This window comes from Oncorhynchus keta, unplaced genomic scaffold (genome assembly GCF_023373465.1).
Source record: "Oncorhynchus keta strain PuntledgeMale-10-30-2019 unplaced genomic scaffold, Oket_V2 Un_scaffold_17943_pilon_pilon, whole genome shotgun sequence".
NCBI classification, from domain to species: domain Eukaryota; kingdom Metazoa; phylum Chordata; class Actinopteri; order Salmoniformes; family Salmonidae; genus Oncorhynchus; species Oncorhynchus keta.
This window is the reverse complement of record NW_026290831.1, coordinates 117862-134470: the sequence shown is the minus strand read 5'-3', so window position 1 is coordinate 134470 and position 16609 is coordinate 117862. Positions and strand designations below refer to the sequence as shown.

General features: G+C 45.8%; 1 protein-coding gene across 1 annotated transcript in view; it reads right to left on the bottom strand.

The window, feature by feature from the left end:
• Window positions 1-123: 123 nt before the first annotated feature.
• The window catches only part of LOC127927832 (solute carrier family 15 member 1-like), a 37662-nt gene continuing 21176 nt past the window's right edge, over window positions 124-16609 (bottom strand). The window contains exons 4-7 of the mRNA XM_052514546.1: window positions 5884-6025; window positions 3680-3799; window positions 3434-3533; window positions 124-252 (exon numbers count right to left, since the gene is read on the bottom strand). Of these exons, the coding sequence (XP_052370506.1) occupies window positions 139-252; window positions 3434-3533; window positions 3680-3799; window positions 5884-6025 (476 nt within the window). The 3' untranslated portion in view covers window positions 124-138. The remainder of the gene's footprint in view (window positions 253-3433; window positions 3534-3679; window positions 3800-5883; window positions 6026-16609) is intronic.

Here is a 16609-nt window from a genome sequence, read left to right as displayed (position 1 = left end):
AATGTAAAGTCTGACCAGGCGTTGTGTTAGTTTAGGGTTAGTAATGTCAAGTCTGACCAGGCATTGTGTTAGTTTAGGGTTATGGTCGTACCTCTGAGGATGGGTGTAATGACAGTAGACAGGAGAACAGGTATTGTGTTAGTTTAGGGTTATGGTCGTACCTCTGAGGATGGGTGTGATGACAGTAGACAGGAGACTACCAGCATTGATTGACAGGTAGAAGATGGAGAAGAACGTGCTCCTCTGTTTCTCCTGGAGAATGTATGGACAGGAGGACAGGAGGACAGGAGGACAGGAGGACAGGAGGACAGGAAGACAGGAGGACAGGAGACATGGACAGGAGGACAGGAGGACGTGAGACATGGACAGGAGGACAGGAGGACAGGAAGACAGGAAGACAGGAGGACGTGAGACATGGACAGGAGGACAGGAGGACGTGAGACATAGACAGGAGACATGGACAGGAGGACAGGAGGACGTGAGACATAGACAGGAGACATGGACAGGAGGACGTGAGACATAGACAGGAGACATGGACAGGAGGACAGGAGGACGTGAGACATGGACAGGAGGACAGGAGGACGTGAGACATGGACAGGAGGACAGGAGGACGTGAGACATGGACAGGAGACATGGACAGGAGGACGTGAGACATAGACAGGAGACATGGACAGGAGGACAGGAGGACGTGAGACATGGACAGGAGAACAGGTTTAGAACTGCAAACATCTGACCTTGACATTTGTATCTAACCATAGCTAACAACTAGAGCACCATCTATCTGCTGGAGATTCAAGGTGTTTAGATTCATCCACATTCAGCAACATGATGCTCTATAACCTTTGACCTAAATGCACCTTCCAGCTGGTATCCAGGGTTACTGGTTATTAAACAACCTTCTGGGATGTGTTCTGCTGGCTCAGCACTGATAATGACTGAAGTGACGTTGATAAACCATGCTGATCACTACTTCCTGAGTCTGGAGTCTACACTACTGTAAAGACAGAGGTCGGTAGAGACAGACTCTAAAATGGAGTCTACACTACTGTATAGACTGAGGTCAGTAGAGACAGACTCTAAAATGGAGTCTACACTACTGTAAAGACAGAGGTCGGTGGAGACAGAATCTAAAATGGAGTCTACACTACTGTAAAGACAGAGGTCGGTAGAGACAGACTCTAAAATGGAGTCTACACTACTGTAAAGACAGAGGTCGGTAGAGACAGAATCTAAAATGGAGTCTACACTACTGTAAAGACAGAGGTCGGTGGAGACAGAATCTAAAATGGAGTCTACACTACTGTAAAGACAGAGGTCAGTAGAGACAGACTCTAAAATGGAGTCTACACCACTGTAAAGACCGAGGTCAGTAGAGACAGACTCTAACCGAGGTCGGTAGAGACAGACTCTAAAATGGAGTCTACACTACTGTAAAGACCGAGGTCGGTAGAGACAGACTCTAAAATGGAGTCTACACTACTGTAAAGACCGAGGTCAGTAGAGACAGACTCTAAAATGGAGTCTACACTACTGTAAAGACCGAGGTCGGTAGAGACAGACTCTAAAATGGAGTCTACACTACTGTAAAGACCGAGGTCAGTAGAGACAGACTCTAAAATGGAGTCTACACTACTGTACTGACCGAGATCGGTAGAGACAGACTCTAACCGAGGTCGGTAGAGACAGACTCTAACCAACGTAGGTAGAGACAGACTCTAACGAGGTCGGTAGAGACAGACTCTAAAATAGAGTCTACACTACCGTATAGACCGAGGTTGGTAAAGACAGACTCTAAAATGGAGTCTACACTACTGTAAAGACAGAGGTCAGTAGAGACAGACTCTAAAAGGAGTCTACACTACTGTAAAGACAGAGGTCGGTAGAGACAGAATCTAAAATGGAGTCTACACTACTGTATAGACCGAGGTCAGTAGAGACAGACTCTAAAATGGAGTCTACACTATTATAAAGACCGAGGTCGGTAGAGACAGACTCTAACCGGGTCGGTAGAGACAGACTCTAAAATGGAGTCTACACTACTGTACTGACCGAGGTCGGTAGAGACAGACTCTAAAATGGAGTCTACACTACTGTAAAGACCCGAGGTCAGTAGAGACAGACTCTAAAATGGAGTCTACACCACTGTAAAGACCGAGGTCAGTAGAGACAGACTCTAACCGAGGTCGGTAGAGACAGACTCTAAAATGGAGTCTACACTACTGTAAAGACCGAGGTCAGTAGAGACAGACTCTAAAATGGAGTCTACACTACTGTAAAGACAGAGGTCGGTAGAGACAGAATCTAAAATGGAGTCTCCACTACTGTATAGACCGAGGTCAGTAGAGACAGACTCTAAAATGGAGTCTACACTATTATAAAGACAGAGGTCGGTAGAGACAGACTCTAACCGGGGTCGGTAGAGACAGACTCTAAAATGGAGTCTACACTACTGTAAAGACCGAGGTCAATAGAGACCGACTCTAAAATGGAGTCTACACTACTGTAAAGACAGAGGTCGGTAGATACAGAATCTAAAATGGAGTCTACACTACTGTAAAGACCGAGGTCAGTAGAGACAGACTCTAAAATGGAGTCTACACTACTGTAAAGACAGAGGTCGGTAGAGACAGACTCTAAAATGGAGTCTACACTACTGTATAGACTGAGGTCAGTAGAGACAGACTCTAAAATGGAGTCTACACTACTGTAAAGACAGAGGTCAGTAGAGACAGACTCTAAAATGGAGTCTACACTACTGTAAAGACCCGAGGTCAGTAGAGACAGACTCTAAAATGAAGTCTACAGTACTGTAAAGACCCGAGGTCAGTAGAGACAGACTCTAAATGGAGTCTACACTACTGTAAAGACCGAGGTCAGTAGAGACAGACTCTAAAATGGAGTCTACACTACTGTAAAGACAGAGGTCGGTAGAGACAGACTCTAAAATTGAGTCTACACTATTATAAAGACCGAGGTCTAACCGGTAGGACAGACTCTAGAGACAGACTCTAAAATGGGGTCCCGAGGTCAGAGACAGACTCTAAAATGGAGTCTACACTACTGTAAAGACCGAGGTCAGTAGAGACAGACTCTAAAATGGAGTCTACACTACTGTAAAGACCCGAGGTCAGTAGAGACAGACTCTAAAATGGAGTCTACACTACTGTAAAGACCGAGGTCAGTAGAGACAGACTCTAAAATGGAGTCTACAGACTCTAAAAGACTGGAGTCTACACTACTGTAAAGACCGAGGTCGGTAGAGACAGACTCTAAAATGGAGTCTGCACTAGACTCAGACTCTAAAATGGAGTCTACACTACTGTAATGACCGAGGTCGGTAGAGACAGACTCTAACCGAGGTCGGTAGAGACAGACTCTAACCGAGGTCGGTAGAGACAGACTCTAAAAAGGCTGCTCCGCTAGCGTTACCAACCTGGTGGTCTTCAAACTGGTCTCCTCCAAAGGCAGCGACACAGGGTTTGATGCCCCCCGTCCCCAGAGCGATGAGAAACAGCCCAACCATAGACATGGCCCTGAGGGGAGAGAACAGCACATCAGTTATCAGTTCAACTAATGGAACTCATATCATAGAAGTTGAGGCAACTCAAATCTTTTTACAATGCTGTGGTACAGGCTTATATAGGATGTTGTGTTAAGGGTGAACAGCAGATGAACTCACACATGGAAGGTCATGTTGTCAGGGGTCCCGTCCCTGTCTGTGTCTGTGATGTCGTGTATGGCGCTTACTGCCATGACGACCTGTCCCACCGTATAGACGATGGATAAATAGACAATAGTCCTGGGGAGAGAGTGGAAAGAGAGAGAGAGAGAGAGGAGAGAGAGGAAAGAGAGAGAGAGGAGAGAGAGAGGAAAGAGAGAGGAGAGAGAGGGAGAGAGGAGAGGAAAGAGGAGAGAGAGGAGAGGAAAGAGAGAGAGGAAAGAGAGAGATGAGAGAGAGAGAGAGAGAGAGAGAGAGAGAGAAAGAGAGAGGAGAGAGAGGAGAGAGAGGAAAGAGAGAGATGAGAGAGAGGAAAGAGAGAGGAAAGAGAGAGAGGAGAGAGAGGAGAGAGAGAAGGACAGAGAGAGGAGAGAGAGAGAGAGAGGAGAGAGAGAGGAAAGAAGAGAGGAGAGAGAGGAGAGAGAAGGACAGAGAGAGGAAAGAGAGAGAGGAGAAGAGGAGAGAGGAAGAGAGAGAGGAGAGAGAGAGAGAGAGAGGAAAGAGAGAGGAAGAGAGAGAGGAAAGAGAGAGAGGAGGAGAGAGAGAGAGGAGAGAGAGAGAGGAGAGGAGAGAGAGAGAGAGAGGAGAGAGAGAGAGAGGAGGGAGAGAAAGAGAAGAGAGAGGGGAAAAGAGAGAGCGAGAGAGAGGAAAGAGAGCGAGAGAGAGGGGAAAGAGAGAGAGAGGGAAAGAGAGAGAGGAGAGAGAGAGGAGAGAGAGAGGAAAGAGAGAGATGAGAGAGGAAAGAGAGAGAGGAGAGAGAGAGAGGAGAGAGAGAGGAAAGAGAGAGGAAAGAGAGAGAGGAGAGAGAGAGGAGAGAGAAGAGAGAGAGGAGAGAGAGGAGAGAGAGGAGAGGAAAGAGAGAGAGGAGAGAGAGAGGAGAGAGAGAGGAAAGAGAGAGAGGAGAGAGAGAGAGGAGAGAGAGGAGAGAGAGAGAGGAAAGAGAGAGGAGAGAGAGGAGAGAGAGAGGAAAGAGAGAGGAGAGAGAGAGAGGAAAGAGAGAGGAAAGAGAGAGAGAGAGGAGAGAGAAGGACAGAGAGAGGAGAGAGAGGGAAGAGAGAGAGGAGACAGAGAGGAGAGAGGAGGAGAGAGGAGAGAGAGAGGAAAGAGAGAGGAGAGAGAGAGGAGAGAGAGTGGAGAGGAGAGAGAGAGAGGAGAGAGAGGAAAGAGAGAGGAGAGAGAGAGAGAGAAGTGGAAAGAGAAGAGAGAGAGAGAGAGAGAGAGAGAGAGGAGGGGAGAGAGAGAGAAGAGAGAGGAGAGAGAGAGAGAGGGAGAGAGGAAAGAGCGAGAGAGGGGAAAGAGAGAGCGAGAGAGGAAAGAGGAAAGGGGAGAGAGAGAGAGGAAAGAGAGAGAGAAGAGAGAGAGGAAAGAGAATGAGAGAGGAAAGAGAGAGAGAGGGGAAAGAGAGATGAGAGAGAGGAAAGAGAGAGAGGAGAGAGGAGGGAGAGAGGAAAGAGAGCGAGAGAGAGGGAAAGAGAGGAAAGAGGAAAGAGAGAGAGATAGGGGAAAGAGAGAGAGAGGAGAGAGAGAGAGAGAGAGAGAGAGAGAGAGAAAGAGAGAGAGAGAGGGAGAAAGAGAGAGAGAGAGAGAGAGAGAAGAGAGAGAGAGAGAGAGAGAGAGAGTGAGAGAGAGAGAGGGAAAGAGAGAGAGAGAGGAAAGAGAGAGGAGAGAGAGAGAGAGGAGCGAGAGAGGAAAGAGAGAGAGAGAGAGAGAGGGAGAGAGAGAACAATTCGAAAACAAATCCAATTTTGATAAACTCCCATATCTACTGGGTGAAATTCCACAGTGTGACATCCCAGCAGGAAGATTTGTGACCTGTTGCCACAAGAAAAGGGCAACCAGTGAAGAACGAACACCATTGTAAATACAACCCATATTTATGTTCATTTATTTTCCCTTTTGTACTTCAACCATTTGCACATCATTAAAACACTGTAAATATACATAATATGGAACTTTTGTGAGTATTATGTTTACTGTTCATTTTTTATTTAAGTTTTCTTTATTATATATTTGGTTTGTTTTTGCAAAGTAAAAGGTGTGTGAGGGGAGAAAAACGAATGAAAGGGATTTACCAGCAGGGCAGACAACTACAAGCGAGGAACTACAATCCCCAGATATCCGATGGAAGATGAGATAATATGTGGATGTACTGGGTTTGGACTCACTTGAACTTCCCCAGCCAGGAGTCTGCCACTATGGCCCCCAGTATAGGAGTCAGGTAGCAGAGAGCGATGAAGGTGTGATAGATAGAGGTGGACAGGTCATCATCCCACTTCAGGAAATACCTGAAGTACAGGACCAACACGGCTAGAGGGAGAACAGAAACACTCAATATACAACACCGCTAGAGGGAGACAACAGAAACACTCAATATACAACACCGCTAGGGGGAGACAACAGAAACACTCAATATACAACACCGCTAGGGGGAGAACAGAAACACTCAATATACAACACCGCTAGGGGGAGAACAGAAACACTAAATATACAACACTGCTAGGGGGAGAACAGAAACACTCAATATACAACACCGCTAGGGGGAGAACAGAAACACTCAATATACAACACCACTAGAGGAGACAACAGAACCACTCAATATACAACACTGCTAGAGGAGACAACAGAAACACTCAATATACAACACTGCTAGAGGAGACAACAGAACCACTCAATATACAACACCGCTAGGGGGAGACAACAGAACCACTCAATATACAACACCTCTAGGGGGAGACAACAGAACCACTCAATATACAACACCGCTAGGGGGAGACAACAGAAACACTCAATATACAACACCGCTAGAGGAGACAACAGAACCACTCAATAGACAACACAGCTAGGGGGGGAACAGAAACACTCAATATACAACACCGCTAGAGGAGACAACAGAAACACTCAATATACAACACCGCTAGAGGAGACAACAGAACCACTCAATATACAACACAGCTAGGGGGAGAACAGAAACACTCAATATACAACACCGCTAGAGGAGACAACAGAACCACTCAATATACAACACCGCTAGGGGGAGAACAGAACCACTCAAAATACAACACTGCTAGAGGAGACAACAGAACCACTCAATATACAACACCGCTAGAGGAGACAACAGAAACACTCAATATACAACACTGCTAGAGGAGAACAGAAACACTCAATATACAACACTGCTAGGGGGAGAGAACAGAAACACTCAATATACAACACCGCTAGAGGAGAACAGAAACACTCAATATACAACACCGCTAGGGGAGACAACAGAACCACTCAATATACAACACCGCTAGGGGAGACAACAGAACCACTCAATATACAACACCGCTAGAGGAGACAACAGAAACACTCAATATACAACACTGCTAGAGGAGACAACAGAACCACTCAATATACAACACCGCTAGAGGAGACAACATAACCACTCAATATACAACACCGCTAGAGGAGACAACAGAACCACTCAATATACAACACCACTAGGGGGAGACAACAGAACCACTCAATATACAACACCGCTAGGGGGGAGAACAGAACCACTCAATATACAACACAGCTAGGGGGAGAACAGAAACACTCAATATACAACACCGCTAGAGGGAGACAACAGAAACACTCAATATACAACACCGCTAGGGGGGAGAACAGAACCACTCAATATGCAACACCGCTAGGGGAGAACAGAAACACTCAATATACAACACTGCTAGAGGGAGAACAGAACCACTCAATATACAACACCACTAGGGGGAGAACAGAACCACTCAATATACAACACTGCTATGGGGAGACAACAGAACCACTCAATATACAACACCGCTAGGGGGAGACAACAGAAACACTCAATATACAACACCGCTAGAGGAGACAACAGAACCACTCAATATACAACACTGCTAGAGGAGACAACAGAACCACTCAATATACAACACCGCTAGGGGGAGACAACAGAACCACTCAATATACAACACCGCTAGAGGAGACAACAGAAACACTCAATATACAACACTGCTAGAGGAGACAACAGAACCACTCAATATACAACACCGCTAGGGGAGAGAACATAACCACTCAATATACAACACCGCTAGAGGAGACAACAGAACCACTCAATATACAACACCACTAGGGGGAGAACAGAACCACTCAATATACAACACCGCTAGGGGGAGAACAGAACCACTCAACATACAACACCGCTAGAGGAGACAACAGAACCACTCAATATACAACACTGCTAGAGGAGACAACAGAACCACTCAATATACAACACCGCTAGGGGGAGACAACAGAACCACTCAATATACAACACCGCTAGGGGAGAACAGAACCACTCAATATGCAACACCGCTAGGGGGAGAACAGAACCACTCAATATACAACACCGCTAGGGGGAGAACAGAACCACTCAATATGCAACACCGCTAGGGGAGAACAGAAACACTCAATATACAACACTGCTAGAGGGAGAACAGAACCACTCAATATACAACACTGCTAGGGGGAGACAACAGAACCACTCAATATACAACACCGCTAGGGGGAGACAACAGAACCACTCAATATACAACACCGCTAGGGGGAGAACAGAACCACTCAATATACAACAACGCTAGGGGGAGAACAGAACCACTCAATATACAACACCGCTAGGGGGAGAACAGAACCACTCAATATACAACACCGCTAGGGGGAGAACAGAACCACTCAATATACAACACCACTAGGGGAGACTACATAACCACTCAATATACAACACCGCTAGGGGAGAACAGAACCACTCAATATACAACACCGCTAGGGGGAGAACAGAAACACTCAAAATACAACACCGCTAGAGGGAGACAACAGAAACACTCAATATACAACACCGCTAGGGGGGACAACAGAACCACTCAATATACAACACCGCTAGGGGGAGAACAGAACCACCCAATATACAACACCGCTAGAGGAGACAACAGAACCACTCAATATACAACACTGCTAGAGGAGACAACAGAACCACTCAATATACAACACCGCTAGGGGAGACAACAGAACCACTCAATATACAACACCGCTAGAGGAGAACAGAACCACTCAATATGCAACACTGCTAGAGGAGACAACAGAACCACTCAATATACAACACCGCTAGAGGAGACAACAGAAACACTCAATATACAACACTGCTAGAGGAGAACAGAAACACTCAATATACAACACTGCTAGGGGAGAGAACAGAAACACTCAATATACAACACCGCTAGAGGAGAACAGAAACACTCAATATACAACACCGCTAGAGGGAGAACAGAACCACTCAATATACAACACCACTAGGGGGAGACTACATAACCACTCAATATACAACACCTCTAGGGGGAGACAACAGAACCACTCAATATACAACACCGCTAGGGGAGACAACAGAAACACTCAATATACAACACCGCTAGAGGAGACAACAGAACCACTCAATAGACAACACAGCTAGGGGGGAACAGAAACACTCAATATACAACACCGCTAGAGGAGACAACAGAAACACTCAATATACAACACCGCTAGAGGAGACAACAGAACCACTCAATATACAACACAGCTAGGGGAGAACAGAAACACTCAATATACAACACCGCTAGAGGAGACAACAGAACCACTCAATATACAACACCGCTAGGGGAGAACAGAACCACTCAAAATACAACACTGCTAGAGGAGACAACAGAACCACTCAATATACAACACCGCTAGAGGAGACAACAGAAACACTCAATATACAACACTGCTAGTGGAGAACAGAAACACTCAATATACAACACTGCTAGGGGAGAGAACAGAAACACTCAATATACAACACCGCTAGAGGAGAACAGAAACACTCAATATACATCACCGCTAGGGGAGACAACAGAACCACTCAATATACAACACCGCTAGGGGAGACAACAGAACCACTCAATATACAACACCGCTAGAGGAGACAACAGAAACACTCAATATACAACACTGCTAGAGGAGACAACAGAACCACTCAATATACAACACCGCTAGAGGAGACAACAGAACCACTCAATATACAACACCGCTAGAGGGAGAACAGAACCACTCAATATGCAACACCGCTAGGGGAGAACAGAAACACTCAATATACAACACTGCTAGGGGGAGAACAGAAACACTCAATATACAACACCGCTAGAGGGAGACAACAGAAACACTCAATATACAACACCGCTAGGGGGGAGAACAGAACCACTCAATATACAACACCACTAGGGGGAGAACAGAACCACTCAATATACAACACCGCTAGGGGGAGAACAGAACCACTCAAAATACAACACCGCTAGAGGAGACAACATAACCACTCAATATACAACACCGCTAGGGGGAGACAACAGAAACACTCAATATACAACACCGCTAGAGGAGACAACAGAACCACTCAATATACAACACCGCTAGGGGGAGACAACAGAACCACTCAATATACAACACCGCTAGAGGAGACAACAGAAACACTCAATATACAACACTGCTAGAGGAGACAACAGAACCACTCAATATACAACACTGCTAGGGGGAGAACAGAACCACTCAACATACAACACCGCTAGAGGAGACAACAGAACCACTCAATATACAACACCACTAGGGGAGACAACAGAACCACTCAATATACAACACCGCTAGGGGAGAAACAGAACCACTCAACATACAACACCGCTAGAGGAGACAACAGAACCACTCAATATACAACACTGCTAGAGGAGACAACAGAACCACTCAATATACAACACCGCTAGGGGAGAACAGAACCACTCAATATACAACACTGCTAGGGGAGACAACAGAACCACTCAATATAAAACACCGCTAGGGGGAGACAACAGAAACACTCAATATACAACACCGCTAGAGGAGACAACAGAACCACTCAATATACAACACTGCTAGAGGAGACAACAGAACCACTCAATATACAACACCGCTAGAGGGAGAACAGAACCACTCAATATGCAACACCGCTAGAGGAGAACAGAAACACTCAATATACAACACTGCTAGAGGGAGAACAGAACCACTCAATATACAACACTGCTAGTGGAGACAACAGAACCACTCAATATACAACACCGCTAGAGGAGACAACAGAACCACTCAATATACAACACCGCTAGAGGAGAAACAGAACCACTCAATATACAACACCGCTAGGGAGAACAGAACCACTCAATATACAACACCACTAGGGGAGACTACACCACTCAATATACAACACCGCTAGGGGGGAGACAACAGAACCACTCAATATACAACACCGCTAGGGGGAGAACAGAACCACTCAATATACAACACCGCTAGAGGAGACAACAGAACCACTCAATATACAACACCGCTAGAGGAGACAACAGAACCACTCAATATACAACACCGCTAGGGGGAGAACAGAACCACTCAATATACAACACCGCTAGAGGAGACAACAGAACCACTCAATATACAACACTGCTAGAGGAGACAACAGAACCACTCAATATACAACACCGCTAGGGGGAGACAACAGAACCACTCAATATACAACACCGCTAGGGGGAGAACAGAACCACTCAATATACAACACTGCTAGGGGGAGAGAACAGAAACACTCAGTATACAACACCGCTAGAGGAGAACAGAAACACTCAATATACAACACCGCTAGAGGAGAACAGAACCACTCAATATACAACACCGCTAGAGGAGACAACAGAAACACTCAATATACAACACTGCTAGAGGAGACAACAGAACCACTCAATATACAACACCGCTAGGGGAGACAACAGAACCACTCAATATACAACACCGCTAGAGGAGAACAGAACCACTCAATATGCAACACTGCTAGAGGAGACAACAGAACCACTCAATATACAACACCGCTAGAGGAGACAACAGAAACACTCAATATACAACACTGCTAGAGGAGAACAGAAACACTCAATATACAACACTGCTAGGGGAGAGAACAGAAACACTCAATATACAACACCGCTAGAGGAGAACAGAAACACTCAATATACATCACCGCTAGGGGAGAAACAGAACCACTCAATATACAACACCACTAGGGGAGACAACAGAACCACTCAATATACAACACCGCTAGGGGAGAACAGAACCACTCAATATACAACACTGCTAGAGGAGACAACAGAACCACTCAATATACAACACCGCTAGGGGGAGAACAGAACCACTCAATATACAACACCGCTAGAGGGAGAACAGAAACACTCAATATACAACACTGCTAGAGGGAGAACAGAACCACTCAATATACAACACCACTAGGGGGAGAACAGAACCACTCAATATACAACACTGCTATGGGGAGACAACAGAACCACTCAATATAAAACACCGCTAGGGGAGACAACAGAAACACTCAATATACAACACCGCTAGAGGAGACAATAGAACCACTCAATATACAACACTGAGAGGAGACAACAGAACCACTCAATATACAACACCGCTAGGGGAGACAACAGAACCACTCAATATACAACACCGCTAGAGGAGACAACAGAAACACTCAATATACAACACTGCTAGAGGAGACAACAGAACCACTCAATATACAACACCGCTAGAGGGAGAACAGAACCACTCAACATACAACACCGCTAGAGGAGACAACAGAACCACTCAATATACAACACCACTAGGGGAGACTACAGAACCACTCAATATACAACACCGCTAGGGGAGAACAGAACCACTCAACATACAACACCGCTAGAGGAGACACAGAACCACTCAATATACAACACTGCTAGAGGAGACAACAGAACCACTCAATATACAACACTGCTAGAGGAGACAACAGAACCACTCAATATACAACACCGCTAGGGGAGACAACAGAACCACTCAATATACAACACCGCTAGGGGAGAACAGAACCACTCAATATACAACACCGCTAGGGGGAGAACAGAACCACTCAATATACAACACTGCTAGAGGAGACAACAAAACCACTCAATATACAACACCACTAGGGAGAACAGAACCACTCAATATACAACACTGCTAGAGGAGAACAGAACCACTCAATATAAAACACCACTAGGGGGAGACTACAGAACCACTCAATATACAACACCGCTAGGGGAGACACAGAACCACTCAATATACAACACCGCTAGGGGGAGAACAGAACCACTCAATATACCACACCGCTAGAGGAGACAACAGAACCACTCAATATACAACACCGCTAGAGGAGACAACAGAACCACTCAATATACAACACCGCTAGGGGAGAACAGAACCACTCAATATACAACACCGCTAGAGGAGACAACAGAACCACTCAATATACAACACTGCTAGAGGAGACAACAGAACCACTCAATATACAACACCGCTAGGGGAGACAACAGAACCACTCAATATACAACACCGCTAGGGGAGAACAGAACCACTCAATATACAACACCGCTAGGGGAGAACAGAACCACTCAATATACAACACTGCTAGAGGAGACAACAGAACCACTCAATATACAACACCGCTAGGGGAGAACAGAACCACTCAACATACAACACCGCTAGAGGAGACAACAGAACCACTCAATATACAACACCACTAGGGGAGACTACAGAACCACTCAATATACAACACCGCTAGAGGGAGAACAGAACCACTCAATATACAACACCGCTAGAGGAGACAACAGAACCACTCAATATACAACACTGCTAGAGGAGACAACAGAACCACTCAATATACAACACTGCTAGGGGGAGACAACAGAACCACTCAATATACAACACCGCTAGGGGAGACAACAGAACCACTCAATATACAACACCGCTAGAGGGAGAACAGAACCACTCAATATACAACACCGCTAGGGGAGAACAGAACCACTCAATATACAACACTGCTAGAGGAGACAACAGAACCACTCAATATACAACACCACTAGGGGAGAACAGAACCACTCAATATACAACACCGCTAGGGGAGAAACAGAACCACTCAATATAAAACACCACTAGGGGAGACTACAGAACCACTCAATATACAACACCGCTAGGGGAGAAACAGAACCACTCAATATACAACACCGCTAGAGGAGAGAACAGAACCACTCAATATACCACACCGCTAGAGGAGACAACAGAACCACTCAATATACAACACCGCTAGAGGAGACAACAGAACCACTCAATATACAACACCGCTAGGGGGAGAACAGAACCACTCAATATACAACACCGCTAGAGGAGACAACAGAACCACTCAATATACAACACTGCTAGAGGAGACAACAGAACCACTCAATATACAACACCGCTAGGGGAGACAACAGAACCACTCAATATACAACACCGCTAGGGGGAGAACAGAACCACTCAATATACAACACCGCTAGGGGGAGAACAGAACCACTCAATATACAACACTGCTAGAGGAGACAACAGAACCACTCAATATACAACACCACTAGGGGGAGAACAGAACCACTCAATATACAACACCGCTAGGGGGAGAACAGAACCACTCAATATACAACACCGCTAGGGGGAGAACAGAACCACTCAATATACAACACCGCTAGGGGAGAACAGAACCACTCAATATACAACACTGCTAGGGGGAGAACAGAACCACTCAATATACAACACCGCTAGAGGAGACAACAGAACCACTCAATATACAACACCGCTAGAGGAGACAACAGAACCACTAATATACAACATGCCATTTAGCAGAACCACTCAATATACAACACCGCTAGGGGGAGAACAGAACCACTCAATATACAACACCGCTAGGGGAGAACAGAACCACTCAATATACAACACCGCTAGAGGAGACAACAGAACCACTCAATATACAACACCGCTAGAGGAGACAACAGAACTACCATTTAGAGAACCACTCAATATACAACACCGCTAGGGGAGAACAGAACCACTCAATATACAACACCGCTAGAGGAGACAACAGAACCACTCAATATACAACACTGCTAGAGGAGACAACAGAACCACTCAATATACAACACCGCTAGAGGAGACAACAGAACCACTCAATATACAACACTGCTAGAGGAGACAACAGAACCACTCAATATACAACACCGCTAGAGGAGACAACAGAACCACTCAATATGTCCATCTACAGGACCAACACTGCTAGAGGAGACAACAGAACCACTCAATATACAACACCGCTAGAGGAGACAACAGAACCACTCAATATGTCCATCTACAGGACCAACACTGCTAGAGGAGACAACAGAACCACTCAATATGTCCATCTACAGGACCAACACCGCTAGAGGAGACAACAGAACCACTCAATATACAACACTGCTAGAGGAGACAACAGAACCACTCAATATGTCCATCTACAGGACCAACACTGCTAGAGGAGACAACAGAACCACTCAATATACAACACCGCTAGAGGAGACAACAGAACCACTCAATATGTCCATCTACAGGACCAACACTGCTAGAGGAGACAACAGAACCACTCAATATGTCCATCTACAGGACCAGTCCCTAACATTGGTCAATGAAATGTAACTACCAAAGACTTATTTACATTCTGTAGTAAACACATAGAGAGGTGTGATTGGCTCAGCTCTCTGCTATCTGTCAACATAGAGAGGTGTGATTGGCTCAGCTCTCTGCTATCTGTCAACATAGAGAGGTGTGATTGGCTCAGCTCTCTGCTATCTGTCAACATAGAGAGGTGTGATTGGCTCAGCTCTCTGCTATCTGTCAACATAGAGAGGTGTGATTGGCTCAGCTCTCTGCTATCTGTCAACATAGAGAGGTGTGATTGGCTCAGCTCTCTGCTATCTGTCAACATAGAGAGGTGTGATTGGCTCAGCTCTCTGCTATCTGTCAACATAGAGAGGTGTGATTGGCTCAGCTCTCTGCTATCTGTCAACATAGAGAGGTGTGATTGGCTCAGCTCTCTGCTATCTGTCAACATAGAGAGGTGTGATTGGCTCAGCTCTCTGCTATCTGTCAACATAGAGAGGTGTGATTGGCTCAGCTCTCTGCTATCTGTCAACATAGAGAGGTGTGATTGGCTCAGCTCTCTGCTATCTGTCAACATAGAGAGGTGTGATTGGCTCAGCTCTCTGCTATCTGTCAACATAGAGAGGTGTGATTGGCTCAGCTCTCTGCTATCTGTCAACATAGAGAGGTGTGATTGGCTCAGCTCTCTGCTATCTGTCAACATAGAGAGGTGTGATTGGCTCAGCTCTCTGCTATCTGTCAACATAGAGAGGTGTGATTGGCTCAGCTCTCTGCTATCTGTCAACATAGAGAGGTGTGATTGGCTCAGCTCTCTGCTATTTGTCAACATAGAGAGGTGTGATTGGCTCAGCTCTCTGCTATTTGTCAACATAGAGAGGTGTGATTGGCTCAGCTCTCTGCTATCTGTCAACATAGAGAGGTGTGATTGGCTCAGCTCTCTGCTATCTGTCAACATAGAGAGGTGTGATTGGCTCAGCTCTCTGCTATCTGTCAACATAGAGAGGTGTGATTGGCTCAGCTCTCTGCTATCTGTCAACATAGAGAGGTGTGATTGGCTCAGCTCTCTGCTATCTGTCAACATAGAGAGGTGTGATTGGCTCAGCTCTCTGCTATCTGTCAACATAGAGAGGTGTGATTGGCTCAGCTCTCTGCTATCTGTCAACATAGAGAGGTGTGATTGGCTCAGCTCTCTGCTATCTGTCAACATAGAGAGGTGTGATTGGCTCAGCTCTCTGCTATCTGTCAACATAGAGAGGTGTGATTGGCTCAGCTCTCTGCTATCTGTCAACATAGAGAGGTGTGATTGGCTCAGCTCTCTGCTATCTGTCAACATAGAGAGGTGTG